Raw genomic sequence first — 26,593 nt, 5'->3', positions numbered from 1 at the left:
CAATAAAAGAAATTTGCAGACTGCTTTTTAAAAAATAGTTTTATTGCATAGTATTATATACAAATGCAGAAAAAAGGTTTAAAAAAAACCCCCAACAATTTTATACGTTAACGACTGCAGTTTCCATAAATAAGGACGACATTACATGACTGTAATTGTGGGCAGAGCACAGTGTAAGAACCCAGTGCAAAGGGTAACACAACAGACTTCGATTGTTTTTGCAATAGTGGGACTGTCTATACACCCCGTCCAAATACCAGTGGGAGAGAACTGCATGTACGTCAGTCTCAAGCAAATGTTATAAAACCAATGTCCTGCGGCCCCTTGGGACACTCAACGGGATGAGCCACCCGATAATACCAGTCCCAGTGGGCATAATTAGAGCTCGTTAATCAACCCTGTAGTGATACTCTACCTTCAGTACAGTCTGTGGGTTAAACCCCTGTGTGCAGTGCTTTCTAAGGAGACAGCAGTGATATTATTGATACATATGCACCTTTCAGGAAGCACCGGTGTGAGAGTGTGCTATCAAACCTGACCGAACATCGGAGTGTTTTATTAATTCATTCATAAGGAGTTTTGCACAGCGCTGTATTACATTTACCCTGCAAGTGGCTTTCATATCCCCACAACAGATGTATTTACTGTTATGTTTAGCACGTATTTGCGCATACGTTCACCGTGCATTCTTTTCAGTCCGTGAGTGATTTATTAATGTAATTAGCAGCCTGTGCCTACAAGTAGACTGCTCACCTCGGGCTCGGTGCGATAGTGGGCATTCAACCTAATGGCGGATGGAGATCTAAAATGTAGTAATGAAAATGGACACTCCAGGCACCATTAATAATACCGAGGGAAACTTTTTTTTATTGTTTTGAAATGAGTGTATATCATTTTAAATTTCTTGTACTGGCAATTACTATTTACTCATTTGCGAGTAGTTTGGCATTTATAGGATATTAGGATATAGGATTTCTGTGGAGGTAAATGGGTGAAATTTGCCGTTTATTTGGGTGGCCAACGTTTTCCTAGGTTGTTGGCGCTGCAAATGTTTTGAAAAAAGTCCATTATGCGATCAATTGTGGGTCGAGTGCATTGCTGTTAGGTCGAGTAGAAAAGTCTACTCACTCGACCTGCAGGTCAAGTGAGATTTTTTAGATTTGTAGAGCCCTGTGAATCTCATGGCCTCCTGCATCCTGTTAGTAAAACATGCCAGATGGTGTACGCGGGCTCTGCAGTGTGACCTGAAGTTAAAGTGAGCGCAGCATATGGGGAATATTTATGACATAGTCCAGATCTCTGAAGGAACTGCAAAGGACCTGCAGTGGTGGTTAACAAACTGCGATTGGGTCAGAGGAAGACCCCTCTCCCTTCCCAAACCAGATCACACAGTAGTGACAGATGAGCCACTCCTGGGGGGAGGGGCGGTCATCTAGGAGAGGTGGGGATCAAAGGACACTGGTCTTCGGCGGAGTCTGGGCTCCACATCAATTTCTTGGAGCTTCGAATGATCTGGATGGTATTGTAAGGATTTGTTTCCTCTGTAAAGGGGAAGTTGGTGCAGGTGTTCATGGACAACACTACTGCCATGTGGATACTGCAACAGGCAAGGCACGATGGGATTGTGGACCCTTTGACACGAAGCCCTATGTCTCTGGACATGGTTGGAACAGCAGGGCATAACCCTGGTGGTTCAACACCTGTCAGTTTCTCTAAACGCCAGGGCGGACAAACTCCGCCATCCATGACTAGCAGATCGCGAACGGCGTCTGCTTTCGGAGGTGGGTCAAAGTCTCTTTTAGCAGTGGGGAGAGCCTTGGTTAAACCTGTTTGCCTCCGTAGAGAGTGCACAATGTCAGCAGTATTAGTACAAGCCCATTCCATAAGGGGGGAGACTGCGACCATAGCGTTGGCTTGGGGCATCCCAGTCCTAGACATCTGCCAGGCTACAAAGCAGGTATCTTTACACACGTGCCAAACACTACTGCCTGGGCAGTCAGGTCCGCAGGGATGGGCATTTTGCCCATTAGGTCCTGCAGGACTTGTTAGTCTGAGAAATCTGTCCGCTTCCCACTGCTAGGATGGTATCTGTTCAAAAGTAAGGAATCTGCAGCTATGAGTCTCTATCAGATGAACAAGTTAGTTACCTTTGTTAACGCATTATTTGGTAGAGACAATATCTAGCTGCAGATTCCTTACAGACTCGCCCATCCCTCCCTGCTCTGCAGACTCATCTGTTATTGCTAGGCTTGTTCCCTTTTCAGTGCCCTAGTTATGACTCAAAATCAAGTCAGTCACTTCATGGCTCTGAGCTTATTCCAGGAAAAGTGAAAAGTACTGAAGTCAGTTTGCCTGGGTTGCCTCTATATATGTGACAGCGACGTCGTAACCAACGCTAATGTTGTCGTCAATAGGAGTCGGATGGAGACACCTGCTGGAGCGCGCAAAGGGTACTGCTCATGCAAACATTTCTAGATCCAGCCTCATGCCTGGGGAATTCAAAAGTAAGGAACCTGCAGCTAATTATTGTCTCTAGTACTTTACCGAAGGTAAGTAACTTGTTCGATAGCTTAGTTTGCTGGAAACCGGGGAAGTGGGTCAGAGGCTCCCTTATTGGCCCTTGCTTGGCTTCCTACGTAATATTTTTCTGTTTCCATTGCACCTGCTATTGCTCATAAGTCGTTTATTTTTCATCAAATAATGTTTATTTCTAACTTCATTTTTGTGGTTGGTTTGTTCTTAGCCTGTTAAATTGGACATCTTCGGAAATGGAGGCATAGTCCAAAAGTTAAAATAATTTGAGAATTTCCGGTTTGAGTTTGCGGAGTAAATGATTTGTCTCATTATTTTTGTACGGATGATGGCAACTCGCAAGAATATATTTTCGTGTGTTCTTGAAATATGGAAATGTCATTTGTGCTGTTTTTTGTTTTTGTTTACAAGGACAAGGATTTCAGCAAAAAATGGCTTTCAGAGGTTGAGTTTACAATGGTTCACAGTGGAATTGGGGAGACTAGCATGAACTGAGGTTAATCTATGAACTCTTCTTTCCACAGGAGGAGTTAACGAGCACCAGCGTTGAACACATTATTGTCAACCCTAATGCAGCTTATGACAAGTTTAAGGACAAAAAAGTTGGCACAAAGGGACTTGGTAAGTCTTTATGCTGAGTTGTGGTCTTAGTGTAAAATAAACTCCGGACCAATTTCCGAAGCCTTCACCTTTCACGATTTACTGGATCTGTATCATTGTAGCTATTTTGTATTCACTCAATTGATTCAGCAAATTGTGCAAAGAACATTAGTGTTTGAGGCATATGAGCTGCAGATTCTACACTTTGCATTAGATCGCCACCTGGTGTTGGGCTCGGGAGATTGCATGTTGCCGTCTTGGAAGAAGTCTTTGTAGTCACGAGATAGGTGACTCCTCCCTTGGACGATAGTGCGCATGGGCATCGGCTACATTCTTAGATTGTTTTTTTCCGCCATTGAATTCGGATGAAACTTTTCTGCTCCGGTTCGAAATCTACTTTTCAAGTACTTGGACGGGTAAAAATTTCTTCAAACTTCACCAAACAACTTTCAATACCAATACATCAACTAGACTTTATCAGCTCGATTCCAGTCGTCGACGCGGGCCGTTGGGCCTACCCACGCCGTGAGTCCTACACCTCATTGAAAGGACGCCATTCAAAAGATGACCCGAGTGTGGAGCAAAATTCCCACACAGTGACCATCACGAGGTCTGTAACCTGTGCTTATCGCCAGAACATGGCGAATCCAGCTGCACAGCCTGTGCATCTTTTCGATCGAACAAGACCATTCGGGATCGAAGGGCCCGTCGACGCGACATGCAGAGACCAGCGCCGGAACCAGTGGGTATCTTTGACGAAGGTCCATGTGTCCCGGAGGAGGATTCCGATTATCTCCAGATCGTATCCGAGGCAGATGACTCCGATGACTCCATACCTTCGGGTCAACTCGTGAGCACCACTGCCCCTACCCCAGCCCAAACACCAAAATCGAAGCCAAAGGTAAACTGCCTGCGGGGCCCAGTCGAGACTGAAAAAACACTTCGAAAGCCCCGCCATCGAGCCCGGCTCCGAAGAAAATAATGAAGCCTTCCGGTAACTCCATACCGAGCGAACCGCATGTGCTGATACCACCTGCTCCCTCTGCACCGAAAAAAAAAGAAGTCCCGGTTCCGAAAGGCACTCCGAAACCGCCGACTCCAAGAGACAAAGCGGCTCCAAAAACAACGAAGCCTGTTTCCGATGCCCCAAAAACAGCAGCTTCCACTCCGAAGTCGATACCCTCGATGCTGAAACAAACAAAGCCTGCTTCTGATCAATTCCAAGTCCACGAAACAGGCTTCGGCTCCAAAGACATATCTCCGGTGCCAAAATCTACACCAAAGGACTCAACATCGGCTCCTAAGGCTAAAGACAAGCAATAAACTGGTTTGGAACCGGAAAGATTGGCGCCGAAGGCTGTGCCTCAAGAAGAGGAGCTTTTCCAACTAGATCCTTTACAAAAAAGGATCTACATTGATCCAGAAACAGGACATGTTTCCACGACACCACACAGGAAAAGGAAGTCCAATACCTCACCTACTCCTCCAGTGCCTGTCAAGAAGAAAGACTTAGCCACATCTCCTATGCATACTTCTCCCGTATCTCTTTCTCCTGCTCTTCCTTTAAACCTTTCACCCCAAATTCTCCTCCTCAATCCACAACACACGACTCCTCAAAATGTTGATAATGTGTATAGCATGGGGGAGGGAGAAACCCAGATGACCCTTTTCCCTACCCAACAGGTTCACCAGACTGGGAGTATCCAAACCCACAGGATGTACCAGATATTCCTGAGCCACATATATATATCCATCTAAACCTTCTCCTCCAGAAGACAATATTGGGTTTGGACACTTGATTAATAGAGCTGCCATCTATCTCAATGTCACCATGCATTCAGATGAGGCAGAGGAAGATTTTTTACAAGACACTTTTGAACACTCCCAAAAATCTGTGTAAATACTACCAATGATTAAAGGTGTCATTAAACATGCACCAGAAGTGTTTAAAGACCCTGTAAGAGCTAGAATTATAAACCCAAGGATAGACAAAAAGTACAGATCCGCTTCTGGGGATCCTGCCTACATTAAAGGACAGCTACCCTTAGACTCCCTAGTAGTTTCAAATGCTAGGAAGAGAGCAAATTCACAAAGATCAGGTGAAGCACCACCTCCTGATAAAGAATCAAAGATCATAGATGCTTTAGGAAAAAGAATAGCTGCCCAAGCTAGCAATACATGGCGCATAGCTAACACACAGGCCCACCTCGCAAGATATGGCGGGGCTCACTATGATTTGCTAGAGAAGCTCTTACAGCATCTACCTGATCAATATAAGGCACAAGCAGATGACCTCATAAAAGAGGGTAAACTTATATCAAATGCCTCCATTAAATGCGCACTAGATGTAGCAGACACTGCATCCAGAACAATAAACACCAGTATCCTCCTTAGACGTCATGCGTGGCTGCGCATTTCAGGATTTAAGCAAGAAGTGCAAACTTCTATCATAAATCATCCATTCAACCAACAACAATTGTTTGGTCCAGAGGTAGACACAGCACTTGAAAAAATGAAGAAAGACACTGACACAGCTAAGTCTATGGGAGCTCTGCAATCCACCCAAGCAAGATGCTCCTTTTGTTGCTCCTTCTACAGAGGAGGCTCCAAACAAGCTGGAGCAGACAATTCAGCTTCCTTTAAAACAAATACACAAACATCCTCTAATAAAGGATATGTTAGAGGAGGCTACAGAGGCAACAACAACAACAAGGGAAGAGGTTGAGGAAATATTAATAATAATCAAACCTCTCCCAACACAAAACAGTGACTTCCTTCTGCTCTCCCAACAGCATTCCACTCATGTAAGGGGCAGACTAACACCCTTCCTACCTGTCTGGAATTCCTTCACAACAGACAAGTGGGTAAGACAAATTATCCAGTATGGTTACTGCGTGGAGATTACAGCTACCCCTCCACATATACCACCCAGAGAGCGTCCAATGTCCACAGAACATCTAACACTGCTCCAACAAGAGGTACTCTCATTGCTACAAAAAGACGCAATCAAGTTAGTTCCATTACAACATCAAGGAACAGGGGTTTACTCGCTATTTCCTAATACCCAAGAAGGACGGGACACTAAGACCAATTCTAGACCTAAGGCCTCTCAATGTGTATATACACTCAGATAATTTTCACATGATCACTTTTTAACAAGTGCTCCCACTGCTACAACAAGGCGACTTCCTCACCACACTAGACCTCAAAGACGCCTACTTCCACATTCCCATACATCCTTCTCACAGGTAGTATCTCAGATTTGTACTAGAAGGACAACACTATCAGTTCAAAGTCCTTCCATTCGGGGTCACAACTGCACCACACGTATTTACAAAGTGCCTAGCAGTAGTAGCAGCACATCTCAGAAGACAACATATCCACGTTTTCCCATACTTAGACGATTGGCTCATAAAAGCCAAGTCATTTAATCAGTGTGTCCAACACACATCTCAAACAATTCAAACACTACACGACTTGGGGTTTACAATCAACTACACCAAGTCACATCTACAGCCCTCTCATGTACATCAATACATAGGGGCTACCATAAACACCAATACAGCTCTAGCTGATCCCAGTCCAGCCAGGATACAGAGCATCCACGCCTTAGTTACAAGGTTTCAAAACCAACACTCTGTCCCAGCCAGAGTGTTAATGCAATTTATAGGCATGATGGCATCTTGCATTTTTATTGTACTATATGCAAGACTGCAAATGTGCCCATTGCAGGAATGTCTAGCACATCAGTGGAATCAGGCACAAGGACACCTAACAGACCTGGTGTTGGTGGACAGCCGCACACATCACTCTCTGCAGTGGTGGAACACCAAAAACTTTTCCAAAGGGCGGACGCTCCTCAAGCCAGTTCCACAGATAGTACTGACAACAGATGCATCCCTGACAGGATGGGTAGCACATCTGCTCCACCACACAACTCAGGGAAGATGGACCGCTCAACAAAAGGTGCTTCACATCAATCACCTAGAGTTGCTGGCAATTTTCCTAGCAATAAAGTCCTTCCAAGTGCACATACGGAACAAAACTGTCTTAATCCGAACGGACAACATAACAGCCATGTACTACATACAAAAACAATGAGGCACACATTCCCTGCAGCTGTCTCAACTCGCACAAAACATTTGGAGATGGGCCATTCCACAATAGATATATCTGCTTGCAGAACACCTTCCAGGAGTTCACAATCAGATAGCCGATCTGTTAAGTCGACAGACACAACAGATTCACGAATGGGAACTACATCTGCAAGTTCCGCAACCATTCTTTCACAAGAGGGTCATCCAGACATAGACCTGTTTGCCACACACGAAAACGCAAAATGCCCAACCTTTCGCCGCCAGGTTTCCACACCCGTTGGCCAAGGGCAATGCGATATGGATGAACTGGTCAGGCAAATTTGCGTACGCTTTTCCCCCAATCCCGCTAATACCATTAGTGATACGCAAGCTCAGACAACACTCTCTCAAACTGATGCTGGTAGCTCCTACATGGGCACGCCAACAGTGGTTCACCACATTGCTAGAACTCTCTCTAGTTCCACACCAAAAACTGTCCCTGACACCATCCATGCTAACGCAGAACCATGGAGACATCGGGCATCCAGATCCAAGTCAACTGAATCTGGCGATCTGGCTCCTGAAGTCTTAGAGTTTGGTTACCTTAACCTGCCACCAGACTGTATGAATATCATTAAAGAAGCCAGAAGATCTACTACTAGAGCTTGTTATGCAGCTAAATGGAAAATATTTGCCATTTACTGCACTAATAATCAAATCGATCCTTTAGATGCTTCTATCCAAAATATTATCTGTTACCTTCTCCATTTACAAAGATGTAATCTGGCATATTCATCTATACGCTTATATCTTGCAGCCATTGTGGCATATCTACAAAACAGACAACATATGTCGTCGTTTAGAGTATCAGCAATAAAAGCTTTTATGGAAGGATTAAAAAGAATTATTCCTCCTAAGTTACCACCCTCTCCAGTATGGAACCTAAACAGAATCTGTAGAGTTACCAGTGTTTTTTCAAAACCCAGACTCTGTAGCATAGAGAGCTCTACACACACTAGATGTCAAAAGAGCTCTCCTTTATTACATCGATAGGACCAAATCCTTTCGCAAAACAAAGCAACTATTTGTACCACATAAAGGCAGCCCCATTTCTAAATCGGGTATTGCAAGGTGGATTGTTAAATGTATACAAATATGCTATCACAAGACAAAACGCACATTATCAGTTCCTCCTAGAGCGTACTCCACACGCAAACTAGGAGCCTCCATGGCTTTCTTAGGGAATATTCCCCTAGAAGACATCTGCACAACATGGCCTACAACACACACCTTCACTAACACTATTGTGTTGATGTGCAAGCCAAGCAGCAAGCTGCAGTAGGCCAAGCTGTCCTCAAAACTCTCTTTCAAACTACTGCAACGGATACAGGTGACCACCGCTAGGGGAGACACTGCTGCACCATCAATGCAAAGTGTAGAATCTGCAGCTCATATGCCGCGAACTGAAAATGCTACTTACCAGTATGCATCTGTTCTTGGCATTTAGAGCTGCAGATTTCTACACGCCCTCCCGCCTCCCCGGGACCTTTATCTTAATTAGATATACAGGCATGGACATCCCTTCTTTCTTTCTACTAACTCCATCATTTCCCACCATGGCGAAAAACAATCTAAGGATGGAGCCGATGCCCATGCGCACTATCGTCCAAGGGAGGAGTCACCTATCTCGTGACTACAAAGACTTCTTCCAAGACGACGACAACATGCAATCATCCGAGCCCAACACCAGATGGCGATCTAATGCAAAGTGTAGAAATCTGCAGCTCTACATGCCAAGAACAGATGCATACTGGTAAGTAGCATTTTTCTTAGGTTTCTGGCTATTGGATTGTAGGGGAAGGCATTTCTAGTCTGCCATGGCATATTACTGGATGGGGAATTGAAAAAGGTCAGAAATGTAAAACTCACATCCCAAAATAAAATCTGGCTAATTACAAGCTTTACAACCAATGTCTAGCAGCCCCTTCTATCCTTCCTGCCTGCATTCTTTCCTTGTATAGACTAATATTGCTTTATTCCGAGATGGCTAGCATATTGGTTCAATGCTTCACAACCACATATCCGTAATCCTGGGTAAAGTGGAGCTAATTAATTCATGGTAAGTTTGCTGTGTAGCAGACCCACTTAACATCAAGCTGCATTTGTAAATGTTTAAATTCTGCTTTATCTGGTTTTTTTTCTTTGCAGATTTTTCTGATCGGATAAGCAAAACCAAAAGAACTGGCTATGAATCCGGCGAGTATGAAATGGTGAGTGCTGCAGACAGTGTAATAATTCTGATTTTGTTCATCCATCCTTTATGCCCTATGAGAAAACCTTAAAAGAGGAAAAAAAGCATTGTTAGAACTTTCATGCCGTTTCAAACAATTCAATATATTTTTAGCAATACAGAGAGGTACACCATTTGACTATGTGAAAGGCTTACAGTTAGCTCTATCTATTGCAGGTTATTATTATTTTATTGAAGAGTCACTAAAACTTCTTGGTAACTCCAAAACAACCATTGGCTAAATCTTATCCCTAGTCCCAATTTCTTTTTTTTATAAACTATATTCTTTGTAAGCTCATCGGTTAATTAAAATGGAGAGAATCTCTCAATGCTTAGATGATTCGATTATTGGTCTAAAACTTTGCACAACTATAAGGGCATCTGAGAGTGTTGAATGTGGAAAGATGAAAAATTAATGGATGGCACAGGATGGAGCCTTGTGGATGTATCCTTCTTCCCTGAAATGTTGAAATATTCCAAATATGTCTCTCTGGTACAAAGAAAACTTTAACTAGATGTTCATTGAGAAGTGAATCTCGTTTAAATGCATTAGTCTAATGCCCAAATAGTGCCATTTTGATCACAATCCTGTCTGACCCATTTTTTTCTGTCTCTATGTGCCTGCACAGTCGAGTACCAGTTGATGTTGCAGGTCATGAAGACTAATCTAGTATGCATGGGTGGATGATTGTTCAGACTGCTAGGCCCCAAATTGTGGAACAGCTTGCTTCTGCAGCTAAGAAAGATTGTCTTCCATTCTAGTTTTAGGAAAGCCTCGATTACATTTATATTAGGTCTCGCACCTGGCGACGCAGTGCGAAGCGCTGTCGCCAGCGAGACCTATTGTCGTCGACTAGGCTTTCAAGGGCTCTCAAGGGAGACAGGAGATGGGCACGCGCAGGCTGCAGGCCGGACTAGAAATGTGAACGTGCCGCGCACATCTCCCGTCCCCCTTGGGAGGCAAGTCAGCACACAGTTTCACTTTCACTTTTGTGAAAACTTGCACCATCGTTGGAGGCCCGCTCAGTTAATATACATTGGCACTGTGCCTTCATCGTAACAAATGACGAATCCTCTAAACTCACCCCGTGTGGCGGCTGACTGCGGTGCGTTACTGGAGCACTCCAGCTCCTCCAAATATCTGGCAGCACGATGCGAGGCTCCCTCCTTAGGCATGGGAGCCCCGCACTGCTATCTGCCGCTCTCCTAGCACTTCAGCTCCCGCACTTCACTTCCTCTTTAGCGCCAGGGCTCCCTCTTCATCATTGTAGCCCAGGAAGGGTACAGGCGCTGCCTACACCGGCCACACGTACGAGCCGTAGGGCACGAGCGCACGTGAAAGTTACATGTACCGCGCATGCGCGGCCAGCGCTCGCCCTCCCAGGTCTCCTCCCCGCCCGGATGTGGAGCTGTGCCTGCTTTCTGTTTTGCCGTTCCCTGCCACCCGAGCCTGAGACGGGGCTGTGAGCTGCTTCTTCCTTCCCTGCCAACTTGAGCCCCTCAAGCTGTCTGTTGCATCCCTCCTCGTACAACTCATGTTTTAAATTATTGCCAGTCTCGTCCTCAATAAGTCCCTGCTGTCCTCTCGTGTGGTAGTCAGGTGGTTGCTACTACCCCTGTTAGAGAAGTTTTCTCCTGCGTGCGAGATCTTTCTCTTGCTGAAGTCTTGACCCGTTCCAGCCCCCAGATGACGTGTCTATGAGCGCCTTCACTACAACAGCTGCTATTCTCCATCCCCCCCCCCCCTGCCTGGTTTGGCCACTGCTGGCTCTCCGCTGCAGCCGGACCGTTGGCGGGCACAGAGAACGACCACCCAGAGGGAACGAGGGCTCCACGGATTGGCTGCTGAGGAGGCTCCCGCGGGGGAGATGCCGGGGCTTTTTCCCGACTCTACAGGATGTGTAAGTAACATGGAAGGCCTGTGGAGCATCAGGAGCCCGCTCGGCCCCTATGTCCTGCCCCCTCAGACGTTCTCTTTGTTTCTTCTGCCCCTCCTGGACTGCAACCCGAGTCTCACCCTTATGCCTGTAACACAGTCTGCTCTTTATTTCTGCTACTCCTCCCCTTCTGCTGCCTTCCATCTCCAAGACTGTTCTATACTCACTCCCCAATGCTGACTGTCACACCTGCCTGCACCCCCCTCTGCCCCCCTCCCAGCAGCCCTCGTTTCCTTCTTCCCTATGTACAGCCCTCCACCGGAAGACTTTTTACTCTCATAATATAGAAGCATCACTTTTACACACACAGCAAGCCGACGCTCGCTTCCCTCCGCCCGTTCCCCTTCTCGTTCACTTTCTGCCTCCCCCTCCCACCCCACCTTTGTACCCGCTTCCAAAAACCCTCCTCTTATTCCCCACCCTCATTCGCTTTTCCTTTTTCCTCCATTCTCACTCTCTTTCCCTAACATCTTCCCCTCTCCTTTTTTCACCCACAATCTCACCATTCACCTTATAGCGCTCCCCGTTCCCTCGCTCAAAACCCACAACCCTTTCTTCCCTGCTCTCCTATCGCCTTCTGGGGTCTCTGCAGTTCATCCCCTCCTATTTCTGTGACAACCTCCTTCTTTATCCCATAGTCCCTTAGCCACTGCCCTCCCCAGTTTCTGTAGTAGCACACCCTCTCTCCTACCACTCTCAGAGCTTACCTTGCCGCTAACCCACTCCGTTCTTTTCTCTGAAGTCACTCCCTTCCTTCACTGCCGCCTTCTATCACCCCGTTCCTACCCATTCCGCTCTTTCTCATCCGTCTAACACAGCCCCTCTTTCTTAGCCTAGCTTGGGTTCTCTTCCCTCGACCACCCCACCGGTGTCAAATTCGCATACAAACTTGCTAAAATGCACTGAATCTGTTCTCAGCACATTCGCCTGTCCCCTAAGATGCCCACTCTCCAGCGTCTCTCGGAGGGACAGCGCAAACCTGCCCAGAAAGCGTAAGATCACCCTCGTTGTTTCCTGGATCTGTCTCCCCTGTGTAATTTCTGCGGGGTTACTTAACAGCATTTTCCCTAATTGCTTCCTCAAGTAACGGTCTCTAATAAACACTCCTGTCCCAAAAATAGCTGCACGCACGGGCACCTTGTTTAATATTCCAGGCTACCTACTTTCAGAATGGCGACAGCTTAGGGTACACACATTCCACGTGAAGGTATTGCAGGGCTACATACCTAAAGCATTTTTGAACTTGGAAACGCCCCGATTCTGATTATCCCGATGTGCTTTGGTGCCTTTTTTACAAATTGTCCGTGCCTTCTTTACCACCGCCCTCCCTCCCCTTTTCTGTGCCACCTCCACCCCCCCCCCCCCATCCCTTTCCCACCCTCCCTCACTCCCATTGTCCGTGATGCTTACCATTTAACATTCAATAGGTCTCGCATTTACACGAGTTTGAGCTATTGGCATTGTAAATGACAATGCCAATTATTTATGTTTTGATTTTTAAAACATAAATAAAAATACATTGTCATTTACAATGCCAATAGCTTAAACTCCCGTAAATGCGAGACCTATTGCATTGCAAATGCTTGTTCTGAAAGGATCCTGTTTGGATCTACAACCCTGTCCCCCAAACAGTGGTCACAGCTCCTGCATCCTTTCCCAGTGTAGAAACATTTATTTGTGAACCCAGAGCTAAAAAAATGTGTTGAAGTATGGAGAGTTATGGAGCTCCGCCTCATCTCCTTTAAGTGTTCAGGTTTCTGCGAGATGAGGTGGTAGAAGCATCAGAGTGTGACAAAGGCTAGAAGTGGGGGGGGGGGGGGGCAGAGTACCATGGTTTTTGGTGGCAAACAGTAGATTATTGGGTAGAAGTGAGGGATTAGTAGACGTGGGTGTAGTGCAACAGGACAGATTTTAGGAGGCGGCAAATAACACTGGGTGAGGTTAGAGTATCCTATTTAAATTCATGCTCTGCTATATGAAAAGGAAAAAAATCCAATACAAAGAAACTCTCACACCAAGATTGGTGGTAGACTAAAGTAATGAGTCTAGGGTCATTATGTTTGTCTACCACCAATCTTAGTGTGAGAGTATCTTTGTATTGGATTCTTTTCCTTTTCATATAAATGTTGATTTGATGTATTTCATATAGTATGTTTGTCGTATAGTAATGTTTTACCATTTTAGTGCATTCACAATGGCTTGTAAATGATTATGTACAGAATATAGATAAGACTAGACACTTGTCTTTTTCATGCTGAAATATTCAATGAAGAACGAAAAGAATTTGTAAAATAAAAAGGTATAAATAAAATACCGGTTCAAACAAAAAGCAATGTGTTTGGCCATAAAGCGAAACTATTAACGCTTCTAAAGAACGTGAGGTACAGGCTTATTCCTTTCTTGACCACTGTCTTCTAAGAGGCCAGCTTGAAAGCTGCTCCTCAACATTATTTATATTTTTACCATTACTCTGTAATGCTAAATAAGTTTCTGGTGCTTTTTTAACCTTTTGTTGGATGAACCCTTGCTCCTCTGATGCTCTATTATCCGCAACCCTTCCTTCATCCGATCCATGGAAAATCCACAGGACCCTTGTTATGGTACGCGTTGACAGCGCTGCTGTCGCCATACATTTAAGTTAATATCACTAGAGAGGGGCTTTGGCTCTGCCCACATGTAGGGAGCCAAGAGTACATGTTTTGATTGCGCAAAAGTTTTGTGCTTTCACCAAAAATAGTTTGGCCTTTACGCAGCTTGATCATTTTGTTTATTTATCCAGCAGCCTAAGCGTGAACTTTCAGGGGCACACACACATGACGTTAGAATGTCATTAAAGTAACTTGGATAACTGGATAATGTGTTGTTTTTCTCTGGCAGCAGCACAAATGGGGGAGCAGGGCAGTCATTAACCATCAATGATTTTTTTTGTTCTGCCATGGAATGAAACTGTCACGTTACCTTTTAATCTACACCAATATTATTTGGCAGTTCTTTTCTTCCACACAAATGCATATTTATTCCAATGCTATTTAACGTCAGGCCTACTGGCATTGCCAACGCTTATCCTTAATGGAGTAGGCCTTCTTAGCCTCCGTCCTACTGTCTGTACCCCTGAAGCCCCATAAAGAGCACCTCATCTCAAACAGTAAAGTTCTGTTGTAAAGAAGAGAAGTATAACCGTTGAAGAGTGACTTGGTGGTAAGTAGGCTTTAGTTTTAATGTGTAGTCATTTAATGAAACTGTCTTCCCTGGGATTGGAGTTTCTTAATTCTTACTTTGAACTTGGAAAGTAAAGCATCTTAGAGACACACTGTTTTGACACTGTACTGAACTGTTACATTTTTTTTGTAATGCCTGCACAAAGTTAGGTGAGGGCTTGGGCGTGAAAGAAACTCCCCAGCAGAAATACCAGCGACTCCTACATGAAGTGCAAGAACTGTCACAGGAAGTGGAGACCATTCAGGTATACCTTTCAGTTTTTACTCCAATCTCCCATAATTTTGTACTTACAAGAAGCTGCCATTTTATCTAAAGTGCATTGTTCATTAAACTATTTGTTAAATGATCTAATCTAGCTACTGTATGTCGGATACATATAATTTAAATCTTCCTGCCTTTTGGAGGTGACGACAAATGCTAAGTGTTGCAATAGATGGAGTCATGTTAATTCTTTGTATGTGTACTTTCCATAAAATTATCAGATTTAGTTAGTTCTAAACAACTGAATGATGGTGTAGTTGAACAGTCTCGTTTCTATCCTCTATACTTTTGTAAGGAGCTTGTGTACACCCCTTCAGATGTGCTTCAAAGCATCTACACAACTTTCTAGAGAAAATTAACAAGTTATAAAAAAATTATTACTTGTCTTAAATTAGAATCCTAACTTTTTCTTGCTGAATTATGCTCTAATTGTATGGCCTGTGTTTAACAGAGTACTGTAAAGGAATCTGCAGTGGAAGAGAAACTTACGCCAATTGAGCTGGCAAAGCAAGTTGCTACAATAAAGCAAATGCTGGTCTCTACCCATTTGGAGAAACTTCTTGGACCTGATGCTACGGTCAACTTGACAGATCCAGATGGAGCTCTTGCCAAGTAAGTTGACCAGACATAAGCCAATGATTTTGTAAAAATAACGAGTAACGGTCTAAATGCTAGTCAAATATTGGGATTTTGTAGGCTTATCATCACCATTATAGTTAGTCATACTGACTCTACTTCTGGGCGAGGCCCAAAATGCATTTTGTCTATATAAATGCAAAACATACCAAACCACTACATTGTGAAATGATGCAGGTCATTGAATTTTGAAGATATGCAAGCTTCACCATTAATGTTGCAAGTAAGTACCAAGTTTATTTGCAGTATGCATATTGTGGTGCTTCCCACAAGATTATTTTCTTCACTTTATCATATATATATACACATGCCAGCTGATGTGAGGGGCTGGCAGGGGGAGAAAAGCATGGTATGGCGAACAGGCAAGGGTAAAAGACCTATGAGAAGTAAAGGGTCTCTTGCCCAGACAAACCTGGCTATAGGCTTGCCCTTTAACTTATATTTGAGCCTTCCTCTGTGCATCTGTTACTGCTTCTCCACACTGTTAGTAAGAAGTGTACTGATGTACCGCATTAGCCGAACACAGGAGTTCACTTTCACTGCCAGACACATCACCTATGGAGGAACCATTTAGAGTTCAAGCTTAAAAATCTACAATGTCTTAGTTGATTTTTTTCAACTCTCACTGTTAAGTCTTGTAAAGTACCTTCTCTCTGGCATTTGCAGCTTAGGTATGTATGTGTAAAATCAAAACAATGTCCTTTTAAAAAAGATAATAAAATTAGCCACGTGTTCTACACCGCTCACATTCTGAAAGATGTGTATACCAGACGTTGCACAATTAATGCAAATAAAATCTTTCTAGAGCCTATGTTTTGCCCTCCTCATGGCTAGTTGTCATATGCTCCCAACAATTGGGAATCAAGACAGATATGGTATGCAAGTACAGTTATGTTAACCTTTCTGCAGTAAATCCTATATTTCTCACCATATATCCTTTTTATGAACAGTCCCCCTCAGAACTGTCAGAGCTTGGACACGCCCCTTTAATATCAACATAGCAGTTCTCTGTTGTGAGATTCTCAGTGATATCCATTACCAAAAGAATATTTCTGCAGGACCCTGGTAAATCATTCTTAAGATTTTTTTTTTCTTAAACACATTGTTTTTCAATGAAAACTTGCCTAAAAGAGGCAAACTTTTCTACTTATTCTTTTAGTTTTTAAAAGTAAATCCAGTTACCTAAATTACCATACAGTACATTTGCCTAAAAACACTGACCCATCCCCCTCTTTAAAAAATAAATAAAAATCCCAACACCTAGGGATAATGTAGCCTCTTAATAGTCTTGGAACGCCATGTGCAATTGAGACTCCACCTCGAAGAATCTTTACAGTAGCCGACCTTCTCATTGTGCAGTGCAGGGCATTTGAGACAGTTTTTTTTTGTGGTTTCCAAAGAAGGATGCCCAAAACTGTTGCCTTTCTGATGCGGTTTATTGGCTGAAAATGTTTTTTCACTCGCGTCTCCTTCACATTCCTACATTTTTTTTTTTTTTTTTTTTTTTGCAGTAAGTGACAATGTTCTTTTCCCACCTCTCTGTTAAGCACCATCCCAACTCTTGAAGGTAGGAAATACTGAAGGACAAACAATGTTTTTGTCTGCCTACTATATTCTTACTTCAGCACAAGGTGTTAAATCTGTCTGAAGAATCCATACAGTTGCTTCAGGGATAGGGAGGGAATTTGCCTCCAGACAGATCAGGGTGAAATTAGCTGCTGTGCCTTTTGAAATGAAATGAAAAAAGGTTTTATAAAGCACTGCAGTTGCCCTGAGGCGTCCAGGCACTAGGAATCAAGAGCACAGCTTCCAGTGAGATAGAACCAACAAGGGGTAGAATTAGTCAAAGAGGAAAGTTTTAAGTTGTTTCCGGAAGGTCAGCAGATTGGGATTAGATCTGAGGTGCAAGGGAAGTGAATTCCATAACTTGGGTGTGTTTTGTAAAAACGATCGGCCTCCTGCTCTGGATCTCTTAATCCTGGGAACTACTGCGGGGGATTCCAAGAAGTGTGCGCGCAGCGCAGTTATGGATCCGCTGCAGTTTGTTCAGGCAGTACTCAGGTGCCCCCAGATATAGGACAATGCAAAAATCGATGCGGGACTGAATTAGGCCCTGGATGACTACCTGTTTGGCCTCAAAAGGTAACAGTAGAAGAATCTTTTTCAACATCCTGATGAGGCCAAAGCAGATTGCTGAAGTTTTAGTGGCCTGAGTATTAAAGGTCAGGGCCTTATCCAGCCATATCCCCAGGCTTTTTATGTTTTCTCTGGGTGAGGGGGGGTCGCCTAGACTGGCTGGCCATATCCGCTCCAGATTGGAGGGGGTCGGTGGGCCTAGGATCATGAGCTCAGTTTTATCTCAGTTGAGCCTCAAGCATGATTCCGTCATCCAGTTCTTCACCTGCTCTAGGCAGGTTGTGAGGTTACTCTGTTGTTGATGGCAATACTTGTGTGCAAGCGAGACCACCAGCTGGGTGTCGTCCGCATAGGTAACGATCTTAATACTGTGCGGACGAACAATCCCAGCCAGCGGCCTCATGTAGGCATTAAAAAGCGTGGGGCTCAGGGAAGAACCCTGCGGGACCCCACAGCCCAACGGCTTGCTGGCGGAAACAGAAGCTCCCTCGAACACTCGAAAGGTCCGTTCGCTCAAGAAAGACCTAAGCCAGACCAATGCTTCTCCAGATAATCCCAGGCCAAGAAAGCGGCGCAGGAGGAACCTGTGGTTCACCGTATCGAAGGCGGCGCTCAGATCAAGAAGGATCACTGCCAATGATCCTCCCTGATCTAAGACCCGCCTTGCTTCCTCAGTGACTGCCATCAGAGCCGTCTCCGTTCCGTGTTTGGGTCGAAGCCTGTCTGAGTATTTTCGAGCAATTGGTTACTCTCAAGAAAGTTAGTCAGAGAGGCGTTAATATGTTTTTCTAGTACTTTGCTTGCCCAAGGGATGGTGAAATCGGACGGTAATTACAGAGATCGCCAGTGTCGAGGGTGGGCTTCTTCAAGAGTGCTCGTACCCTGGCATGTTTCCAGTTAGGTGGTACGATGCCCATCATTATGGAGGAGTTCAATAACTCCATTAACGTGGGAAGGATGACCTGGTTGGCCAGGACCAGCGTGCTCGTTAGAGCAGGGTCACATGGAGACCAAGATTTGATCGGATGCATCAGTGGCTCAAGTGTTTCTGGGTCTAACTGGGGATAATGGTCCAAGATGTGTTGAGGTGGCTCCTCTGGGTAAGGGGATCAGAGTCCCAATCAGGAGAGGATAAATACATTTTGTTGACTTAATGAAAAAAGAATTCGGCCAGATTACATTGGGCAAGTGGGTTGTAATTAGCTGCCGGGGAAGATTGAAGCTTGATTAGACTTGTTATTGTCTGATACATCTCTTTCGGCTTAGATTTGGCCGACATTATTCTGTTGTTGTAGTAGGCCGATTGAGTCACTTTTATTGCTAATTTATAAGCTTTAATAGCTTCCCTATAGGTCGCTTTATCCGTAGTTCTGTAGTTCAAGCGCCACTTTCGTTCCAGCCTCTTACATAAACGTTTTTTTCCTCTGAGCTCTTCCGAGTACTAGGGTGCTGTCTTACGGTGTCTTTTTGGGTTGGAGGGGCGAAGGGGTAATATTGAGTCTAATGAGTTTGTGATCCAGTTAGCATATTCGTTATTATCTAAAGAAGGATCGCCGGTAAGCGTGGGTCTAGTGGCTGTGAGAATGTTGGTCCAACGGTTCATACATAATTTGGACCAGTTTCTCATTTTACGCGGGATGGGGGTAGGGGAAACAAATTTATGGGTGGTCCAGGTAAGGGGGATCAAGAAGTGATCAGTCCAGGGAAGGCGACTTACCGTACCCACTTTAAGATGTGCACAGTTAGTGAATACCGGGTCTAACAAATGGCCTCTAACATGTGTAGGAGATGGAACCAGTTGTTCTAGTTCAACTGCAGTTAAACTTGCCGTCATCTCTATGGCAACAGTATCCAGGGTATTATCAAAATGTATGTTGAGATCGCCTAGTAGTGTAAAGTTTGCCGGGGAGGTGATAAAGTCAGCCACGGCAGAGGGGAGCGCTGTCTGGAATTGTTTAAGGGCCCCAGGAGGACGGTAAATAAGAATACCGGAAAAACTGTCATTCAACGAAAATTCAATGACAAACCGCAAACTTTCTCAGTCTGCAATGGTTTCTGGGGGGCAGCGACAGGTGAATGTCTTTATAAATGATAGCAAGCCCTCCACCTTTCCCAAGAGCACTGTCTAGGCGGGCTATCTGATAGCCTGGTATAAGCGCTTGTACCAAGTCAGGGTCAGAGTCTTGGGTCAGCCATGTTTCGGTTAGGAAAACAATGTCTGGCATATGTTCCTCTAACAGCATTGATATTTCTAAGCTGTTTGGGTAGTGATCTACAGTTTAGGAGGAACATATGGTAGTCCTGATGTTCATTAATATTGGGGGGGTTGATGAGCTGTGTGTTACAATGGAGGCAGACACGGGGGACTCCAGGGGGTGGAACTGGTGGCGACAGCTAGTAGGTACAGAGGGCCTTAGTTGGTGCAAAGACTCTGCACTATAGTGTTTCCTAGGTCCCGAAAATGATGCAGAGGGGGTGGCCCCGTCTCCGTCCTGGCGCAGACGGGCTCGCCTTCGGCGCGCCGCCGGCGCGCCCGGGAGATGTGGGTCATAATATAGGACAGAGCAGGGGAGAGGAGGCAGCCAACAGCTAGAGCGCTGTCCTCGGCGTACCCCCAAGATGGCGTCCACCCCTGTCTCCTACCGCGTCAGCACCTAATCGGCTGCGCGGGGTTCGAGGTGGCAGGTAGGTAGGTTGGTTCACACAAAAAAGCAGCAAAACGTTTAAAAACTAGCAATCAGTTTAAAAACAACAATGTGCAAATTTATGCTAAAATGTGTGCAATCTAAGCCCCCAGCTTTCCGCCTCAGGGGAAGTGTGCTAATGAGTCTAAGCGCCGGGACAAAGCGCCGAGCAGCAGAACGTTTAAAAACTAGCAGTCAGTTTAAAAACAACAATGTGCAATTTTAAGCTACGATGTGTGCAATCTAAGCCCCCCGGCTTTCCGCCTCAGGGGAAATGTGCTAATGAATCTTTGACCTTTTGGTCCACATTCCAGTGATAGGAATCGCATCTTGAGGATCAAACATGAGTGGGACCTCAGTTAGGTCCCCTGACTCACCACCACCTTTTGTATAGTCGGTGGTTGATGTGATATAATTTCATGAGTTAACAAACCAGGCATCTCCAAAACTGAATTGAACCATCTGATCCTCTTTGAGAAATCCATTATTTTCGAGACTCTACTGCCAAAACCTACATGTAGTTGCTCAGTTCCCAGGTGTTTTAGAACTCATTATACATATCTTTCTCTCCTCTGCATCTATAAAATCCATTATATTGTTTTGTAGCATTTGTGTAGCGCTTACTACCCCTATATAAAGTGCTTACCAAAAGGGATAGTACACTGCACTGTGTAGGGCGTGTTGTTGAAATGGTGGTGTTTTTGTTTTGAGACTATGTGAGAAGTATTTTCATTCTGTGAGTGATGACTGCAGAGGTGAGGTTATTGTACTATGGGATGCAGGTGCTGGCAGTGTGATGGGCAAGGGTGTGTGAGCGTTAGTAAAGAAAATTCTAATGAGAACTAAAACCTCTGGGAAGCTACACTGCACAAGCCTAGCCAAAAGAGATGGGGATGCTGTGTACGTATACAACAAAATTGGGAGTAATCGCATAAGGCCTAGCTATACCTATAGATCAACATGTGGCAGGCAGACTTTGTCAAATGAGTAAAAGGATCCCAAAAGGGGCATAAATGGGAATTGACGACATGAGCAATAGCCATAAACCCTTTTATTTTAGTATTCTTTTTATTTAAAGAGCAATGATACTGCCTACTGCTGAAAAAATATCAGAACAAGAGAGCCCCAGAAAGAATTAGTTAAGAAATACTGTGTATCTCATTTCAATGAAAAGAGTGGACATGTCTAATAGGTAATACTCTAGGGATGGAAGCCTTCACTCCCTCAAGCGGTGGCAGGCTCATTATAGGGCTCCTCCTCACATCAATGGAAACCTATATCAATGTGGGCTGCAACCCTTTATAGAAATTGGAGAGTTTTTGAGAAATACTAGGAAGAAGAAGTTCTATGATACCTAGAGGTGGAAGTCCCTGGGTTAATTGTTTATGGTAATTCTTTGAGTCCTACTCCCCCTAAGGTTAGTGTTCCGATTGATAAGGGAGCTATTGATGTATCTAATGGTCTGCCAAATACTATGCCCATATTGTGCCCAGGAAGAACACTAATGACTTCCTTGTCTGTGTTGTCATGGAATATAGCTGGTTTAGGCTCTAAGATTAGCTCTCCTGAGTGGCAGTCTTTTGTCGCTAAATACGATGTGTGCCTGTTTCAGGAAACTTGGGCAACGGATCCAATACATTGCATAGGCTATCTGAATTTGTATGTACCCTCGATCGCCGGGGAAAAGGCCGCCCCTCGGGAGGCCTAACAGTCTGGGTCCGCCAAGAAATTGGCTTTGTGGTACAGGTTTTAGAGTCTTATAATAAAGATATATTAGCGTTTAGACTATCGTGGGTTGAGGGCAAAAAGCTTGATGTGTATGACATCTATGCTAGGGGTACCAAGGAAAAGAAGTTGGAGGTGGTAGTAGCCCTGGACACACTGCTCGACCAACATTCTAGGGGCATAGATGTAATACTAGCGGGTGAATTTAACTTGAGTTTTGAACCGCTCTTAAATGGGAACTCCAACTTTTATGATGCTGAAGATGAGCTATGGAGGATCCCGTAATTAGATCTAATCCCAGTAAAAAAATGGAGAGGTGCTATAATACATATGAATTGCCTCTGCATGGAGAAAGGTTTTAGGGCTACAAACGGCAGAACTCAGTCAGACAGAGAGGGTGCATGTACTTTTGATTATGGCTCTAGTCAAAGCCATATTGATTATGATTTAATTAACTGTCCGCTTTGGCACGCACTAAGGGACATGAGAGTAGTCGATCGTATTGAGTGATCATAACACATTGTCTGTGGACTTTGAAAGTAGAGCAGAAAAAGTTACATCTCACTCAGAAGGGGATTTGATAACCCTAGATTTAATTCCTACAAATGAGGCGTCTGAAATGGGCAAACCTGTTAGTAAAGCCTGAAGTTCTAGCTATGTTGTCAGTAGATGCAAATAACTATACATTAGATGTGGAGAAACTTTTGCTTAATAGGGCATCGTTTGAGGAGGTTATTGGATTTCATGCAGAGTTTTTTAATCCCCATCGATCTATTTCTTTAAGACTGCCAAAAACAAGGGTATCAATCATAAGAGGGGAAGTATATGGTTTAATAAGGAATGTACAGAGGCCCGTAGTTCCCTGGGGAAAACAATAAAGGGCGGTGATATGCCTTCGGTTTGGTCTGACAGGCAGAAATATAAGAAAGCCCGGGAAGTGGCAAAGAAATCCTGGGATGATAACAGATGGCAGGAATTGAAAAGGGCCTGTGAAAATAAAAACCAGAAAGTATTTTGGGATGTAGTAAAATGGGGCAGAGATGGCTGCCATGCAGAACCAATTAATTGCGTAAGTCAAGATCAATGAGTAAAGCACTTCCAATCGCAATATGAGTGCACTAATGATGATGAGGAATCATTTGCCCTTTCATACGTTTATTATGATGGTTCTGCCTTTAGTATAGCAGACGTTGATATTGCTTTGGGTACACTGCAGGGAGGCAAAGCGTCAGGTACTGACGGAATTCCAGCCGACATTTTTTTTTCTCGATAAAACTATATGGGGCCGTTATATTTTAGTCTTAATGAATGAAATTGCCAAAGGTGCGTCGGTTCCAGAGTCCTGGAAAGGTGCTGTGATTATCCCAATATTTAAAAAGGGGGATAAGTCACATCCTGGGAATTATAGACATATAAGTTTAATTGATTAATTTCAAAAGATCATGGGTCACCTCGTTCTAGATAGAATGTCCTGCTCGGTGAGCCAATCTTGGATTTTATCACCTTCAAGCAGGCTTTAGCTCGGGCATAAGTACCATTGACCAGACCTTTCGCTTCACTCTTCTTTACTGGAAAACGGTGGTCTTGGAAAAAGGCAGCTTGTTTTCTGCCTTTGTAGATTTAAGAGCAGCATTTGACCTTGATTCTCATAAAAGATTGTGGAGAGTATTGTATGATTTGAAGATGCCCCATGATCTACTATCCCTTATAGCGAGACTCCACGAGGACACCTATGCAAAAATTAGGTGGGGAAGTCCGGGTCAGGTTACCTCCTCATTCAGAGTGGATAGGGGGGGTAAGACAAGGTTGTATTATGGCCCCAGCCTTGTTTTCCATTTTTATAAATGGGGTTGCAAAATTCCTGGAAGATACCCCAACGGACGCACCTAAATTGGCGGGCGTAAGAATCCCACTTACGTTCGCCGATGATACCCTCCTAATAGCAAAAACTCGGAGCGGTTTACAGCAAACATTAATACTCTTCGAGGAATTTTGCCTTATGCGGGGTTCAGAGATAAATGTCTCCAAAACAAAATACATGACATTTAATCCTAAAAAATCCTCAAGAGGAGCAATGTTGCTGAACCTACCACAAAGCACTCCGGCACAGCCCTTACTTTACGAACTAGAAAGGAAGGCTTTGTCAGACAGTGCTAGATTACGCCCCCTGCTGTACTGGCGAAGAATTTGGACAACTCCGGAACTATCATCTTAAGCCGAGGGCTTCAAAGATCCAATAAGTACTGATCGTTTTAAGAAGATTTCTTGGTTACAGCAGGTTAGATCTCTATTATTAAATATTGGTTTTATTGGCCCTTTGGGAGAACCCTGAGAACACCCGGTCCCCGTCTAGAGAGCAAATGAAGGAAATTTAGTGGGGATGGGTGGATGCTAACACTTTTAGGAATAGTGATCCTTCGACATTGACGGGTCAATACCTTATGGCTAAGCCAGTGCAAAAATTAGAGGGTTATTGGGATGCCATCACATGATAGGAAGCTCCTGTTTCAACTGAGAGTGGGCACCTTACCCATCAAATCGTTTAATGCAAGGCGGGTGGCAGCTGTGGATACTTTTTGTCCTAGTTGCAACGAAAGTCCTGAGTCTTTGGCCGACTTGTTCTTTGTGTGTCCCGCCTATTTAGTTCCAAGGCAAATATGGCTGGCTCCTATTTGCCTAACACTGGGCAAAGTAAATGTGATGTGGCACTGAGATTAATTTGCACTGAAACATGGTTACCACTTCTTATTGCCGTAGCCAAATTTGTAGGCTGGGCATGGATTATAAGATCCAAAGCAATTGTGGCATCATGATCAATGTACATTATGTATAGCATCCTCAAATCCCTCATAGATATGTATATAGACGAGTTCATATATAACTATGACACCTAAATGAATTATATTGCTTATTGTTCCATTTCTATTTGCATTAATAGCTGGGTTACATGAGTGAATACTGATTTTATTACTGTTGTTTTAAAAGAAAATTCAACGTTTTTTTTTTATACCCAAGAGATACCACTCATTTTATCTGTTTTTACTGGATATTTTATGTAATGGATTATGCTTTTATGACAATTTGTGGAATAAAGCTTTGATGACTGACTGATACCTAGAGGTGATTCCTGATGTGGACAGATGGAAGTGGACATACATTGTTAAAACAGTCTATTACAGATCACCTCAGTCTTTATTTATTGTTCTCAATGAGCAGGATTAAAGTCATTCACTCTAAAAGTAGATAGACCTGTTTCTGCCTCGATAGTAGCCCTAAAGAAAGGGGCTGTGGGCTTTCTTCAGGACCTAACTCTCAGTAATGATCAAAAATGAAAAAGTCAAAGGCTATACTAATTCATAAAACGCACCATTTCCAGAACCTGCATGAAAGAAGTCCGTACAGATTAAGCTTTAATATTCTTTAAATCATTAAAAAGTTATCTTACCAAGATCTGGGCTCCGCTTCCATGACATTGCACTTTCACACACGCAGCAAACAGTGTTAACATAATGTGTCATCCAGCCTTTGCAAAAGCTTTACCCCAAGTAAACAAAAAAAATCAAAGTGGTAGGAAAAACATTCTTACTTGACTAGTGAATGTTTTGCCTCCAATTACTTGCTTACTGGGAGGCATAGCAGATGTATATTATGGATAACAGCTATTAGCCCCAGAATAAAAAAGTATCCTAATGGAAATACCACTTATAAAATATTTCTGATAGAGACTTGTAGTTGCAGATTCCTCACCTTTAGAATATTTCCAGGCACCAGACTGGATCCTTAAACATTTCAGTAGTACTACTGCATGCTGATAGGTGGTGCTGTGCAGCTCCAGACAGACTCCATTTCACAAAACTGACGTGCAGAGCCTATATAGATGTACCTCCCGTGTCCTGACATCAATTCCTTTCTCTCAGCATCTCCTAATGTAGATCTGGAGCTTCCTCTAGTCTCTCTAAGACTCTTTACATCAATATTTCTCCTAAACTTCTATAGTGTGCAAGAGAATGTCACTCCTAAAAACAACGGGTTTTCAGCCCTGTAGGGACTGTTGCAAACAAATTTCTGTGACAGATCCTCATCAAGTATGCATGTGGTGCCTGAGATGAAGTCCCGCCTTCAAGGCCCGCAGGGACTGTGCGTCGATGAATCCAAAGGTCACTGCGACTGCAAGGGGAAACTTTATATCACCAAGCAAAGAAGCCTCCTCGCCGAGACTTCTGTTAGTTGGGATCCAAGATTTGGTCCTGTTCCTGCTCCAGCAGTCGCTGTGGTCTCTCACGAGGCCGGCCTTCGTCGCAATCTTATCGTTTAGCAAGTCAAAAAAGGAGAATAAGTAGTCTAAGTGGGACTCTGCCCCATCTCGCATTCAGGGGGGCACCAGTGATCCAGATCACGCTTCCGGCCATCTTCGGTGTCAATCTCACAACTGGTTCCGGCACAACCAGAGTTTCCGGGGCTGTATGCTACTTTGCAACAGATCGAAGAGTTTGGCGC

General features: G+C 44.1%; 1 protein-coding gene across 1 annotated transcript in view; it reads left to right on the top strand.

Moving 5' to 3' along the window:
* Positions 1-26,593, top strand: part of DCTN2 (dynactin subunit 2) — a 337,558-nt gene that overhangs the window by 184,809 nt on the left and 126,156 nt on the right. The window contains exons 3-6 of the mRNA XM_086966662.1: positions 3,057-3,153; positions 9,417-9,478; positions 14,800-14,898; positions 15,367-15,527. Of these exons, the coding sequence (XP_086822788.1) occupies positions 3,057-3,153; positions 9,417-9,478; positions 14,800-14,898; positions 15,367-15,527 (419 nt within the window). The remainder of the gene's footprint in view (positions 1-3,056; positions 3,154-9,416; positions 9,479-14,799; positions 14,899-15,366; positions 15,528-26,593) is intronic.

This window comes from Lissotriton vulgaris, chromosome 1_1 (genome assembly GCF_964263255.1).
Source record: "Lissotriton vulgaris chromosome 1_1, aLisVul1.2, whole genome shotgun sequence".
Classification (NCBI taxonomy): Eukaryota; Metazoa; Chordata; class Amphibia; order Caudata; family Salamandridae; genus Lissotriton; species Lissotriton vulgaris.
The sequence above is the reverse complement of the archived record's forward strand: the minus strand, read 5'-3'. Positions and strand labels throughout refer to the sequence as shown.